The sequence below is a fragment of the Humulus lupulus genome, chromosome 3 (assembly GCF_963169125.1).
Source record: "Humulus lupulus chromosome 3, drHumLupu1.1, whole genome shotgun sequence".
In the NCBI taxonomy this organism is placed as follows: Eukaryota; Viridiplantae; Streptophyta; class Magnoliopsida; order Rosales; family Cannabaceae; genus Humulus; species Humulus lupulus.
The window spans coordinates 283,103,109-283,106,351 of NC_084795.1; the positions used below are offsets into that span (position 1 = coordinate 283,103,109).

Here is a 3,243-nt window from a genome sequence, read left to right on the forward strand (position 1 = left end):
TTATATCATGCTATATTGTGTTTTCTTGCTGGGCTTTGGCTCACGGGTGCTACGTGGTGCAGGTAAAGGCAAGAGGAAGCTGGTCCATCCTTGAGTTGAAGTGCTTAGATGATGATGTGTACATATGCAGCTGCTCGTCCACCACGGCCGAGGTTTAAAGTGGAACTAGGGTTGAACCCTGTTTTGCCGCCTAGAACGGCCTGTTGTAAATAATTTCTGTAATAAACTCTGAAATTATATTTTCGGGATCCCAATGTATGTATTAAACGTTCTAGTGAAACGTTACATCTTAGCCAAGGTTTTTAATCCCTAAACCGCTAATCATACTTAGTTCACGATTTTGGCCAAATGACTCGATTAGTGAGTTTAGCACTATTTACAAGGCATACCGTAACGGTCCCAGGAGTTGGGGCGTTACAGGTACACCGCTGCTAATACAATACTCGGGAAAAGAAAATGTGCGCAATTTCAAATTTATTAGTGGTGGGTATTTTCACTAATTACCGGCGAACTACCCTAAAAGTTTTTTTTGTTGTAACTAAAACTAACATTCCGTCACAAAATTAAATAATAATTCTTTTTTGTACTAATGAATAATATGAGTGGAAAGAAGAGTTATTTTTTTTCAATTTCTTTAATGGGTAGTTTTAAGATTAATAAAAATTTAATTAATCATCACTCATTTATTAATAGCAATAGAATCATCACTCATTTATTAATTAATCATATTATTTAATGATGTTTACAACAACTTGGAATAACCATTCTCTTATGGAGTATATAGTAGTCTTTGTTGAAGACTTACTCAATTTTTTCCATTGCTTGAAGAATTAATGTTCTTGATTTTAGGCCGAGTTGAAAGCTCCACAACTCTTCCTAATCTCACCAGCTTTCCCCACAAGAACTTCGATTCTTCCCATCTTAACCATGGCACTCGCGAAACTCTGAGAGAATTGGAATGGATTCGAAGCCAAATTGGAAACAAGACCAGAGGAGGTAGCATCTGAAGCAAGCTCCTGATCTATCTTCAGAACTCCTCTATTCAAACGTATCTGACGATAGAACTCATTATCGAAAACATTACTAGTGTTTTGATCCAAAAATGTCTTTGGATTACTCCCAGATGCACAGTCTTGTGTTAGCTTGGTAACCAACGCAGAATCCATGGTGGGATCAGGTTTACCTGTCCCTTGAAAATTCGAAAGCCGGTTTGAGAAGAAACCGCAATGAGCAAATCCAACTGTGTGTGCACCGAGAAGAACCACCATTTCATTTAGAGTCATCTTTTTGGCTTTGAAAGACTGGAAGGCTGAGGTGACAGACTGGCCTGGACCGGGCAAGTTGACTTCGTTAGGGTTTGAGACAAGTCCGTCCCTTCTACCGGTCGGAACGACGTAGTTTGGTCCACCGGCGAGGGCGACTGAGTCCCGAGTGGCTAGGGTTATAATGTCTGCACATGAGACTTTTGAAGGGCATGCAGCTTCGAGCCTTCTCTTAGCCTCGTCGATGATCTCATACCCTCGCACCGTCAAATTTGGTCCTGCAGTTTTTTCTGAGGACTTGCTCGATGTGGAGTTGATTAATATGGATGCATCACAACCCTATTTATTATAATGACCAAAAAAAGTATGAGAAATGTATTAACTATTTATGAACTAGAATTTTGTTCCATGACTAGACAAATTCTATTTCGTTCAAAACTATTCGATCCATCACTCAGTAATTATACGATTTGATTTGTAAGAAACATATGTGCTAAGGAAACTTTCTATTGCACTTTCTTTTACATTCTCCTTCATCCACGCATGATATGTGGATATTATTCAATTTTTATATATTTTAACATTTTTTTAAATCATTAATGGAATCCACATGTTAGTCATTAATTTAAAAGAGTAGCATAGAATGCATTTAACATTTCTCATACAATAATAATCTAAAAATTAATTATATCTGTAAGACAGAAAAATTACATGTGTATGGTTTTCAAACTAATTTTCAATAATATATATACATTAATTTCTATATAGTTAAACGAATAGTGTTAGTGTTCCTAATTTGATTTCTTTTCTCTCTTTTTTTATCTATATGATTATAATTTTCTTTTCCCTGGCAGAAAGAGGAAATATACTAATATTACCCTTTATATATATCATATATATTTAAAAAAATTGTATATTTTATATTAGCGTGTGTCCAAAAACACTACATGCCAGACAATAGTTCCAAATTATAAGTAAGGACGAATTATCAATTAATATAATAGAGCCCACCAAGTATGCCCTACTGACAATGACCAGTAAATTCATACAGATCGATACTTATAATAATAATAATAATAATAATAATAATAATAATAATTTTTATATATATTGAACATTTTTTTATACCCTAATATAGCTAGTGAAATAAGACCGACATATACAATAGCTCTCCGATAAGCCAAAACGACATATCATTATCCCAATCAAAATCAAATGGTGATCGAGCCAACGACAACAAAACTAATAAGACTAACATACAAAACGACAACGGTGAATTATCTATTTTATTAAAAATTAATAAAATAAAATATATAAAAATTTATTGAGACAGAGAGAGTGATCTTACTCTAACAAAGCAATCATGGAAGTGCATACGAAGTAGTCCAGCAGTAATGGAAGAGTCTTTTGCAAATTCTTCTCTGACAACTTGTTTTACAATCTGCTCAGCATTAGGGCAGCTCACTCTGTAGAAATTAATACTTAGCTGAGCAAAAACACAAGGACTAAGAAGAAGAAGAAGAAAGCTCATAAGGATCATCATCTTGGTCATGATTTTATGTAGTAGTAGTAGTAGTATAGTAGTAGTTTTAGCTAGGGTTTAATTGTTTGGCTTTGAATGTTTTGATTTATATATAGGGAAAGGTTTTTAGGATAAAGAAAGAGATCAATCGAAGTAGTCACGTGAAAAAGTCAAAGAAAAAATCATTCAACAATGGCTAGCTAGCTATGTTATTATAGATAGAGCCACATTCGAACGTGGTTTTATGAAGAAGAATTTTGTGATAAATTCATGCATGTGATCGTGCTTAATTATTGTTTAATTACATATTCGGTGTTTGGATATACTTGAAAAAGTAATCATTGAATTATTGAAAAAAAAAATCTGAGTCAAAACAAATGAAGATATATAGATGTTTTTTTTTTCAATCACAAGAAGAAAGTAGGGGAAAAAAATGAGTGGAGTGTAGAGGTATACCAT

The 3,243-nt window shown here is 34.0% G+C and overlaps 1 protein-coding gene across 1 annotated transcript; it reads right to left on the reverse strand.

The window, feature by feature from the left end:
- Positions 1–660: 660 nt before the first annotated feature.
- Positions 661–2,870, reverse strand: LOC133824765 (peroxidase 44-like). The gene is made up of 2 exons (XM_062257744.1): positions 2,611–2,870; positions 661–1,601 (listed from the first exon to the last, which is right to left on the reverse strand). Exons 1-2 carry the CDS (start codon positions 2,812–2,814, stop codon positions 846–848), a joined length of 960 nt encoding a protein of 319 aa, XP_062113728.1. The 5' UTR covers positions 2,815–2,870; the 3' UTR covers positions 661–845.
- Positions 2,871–3,243: the final 373 nt, after the last annotated feature.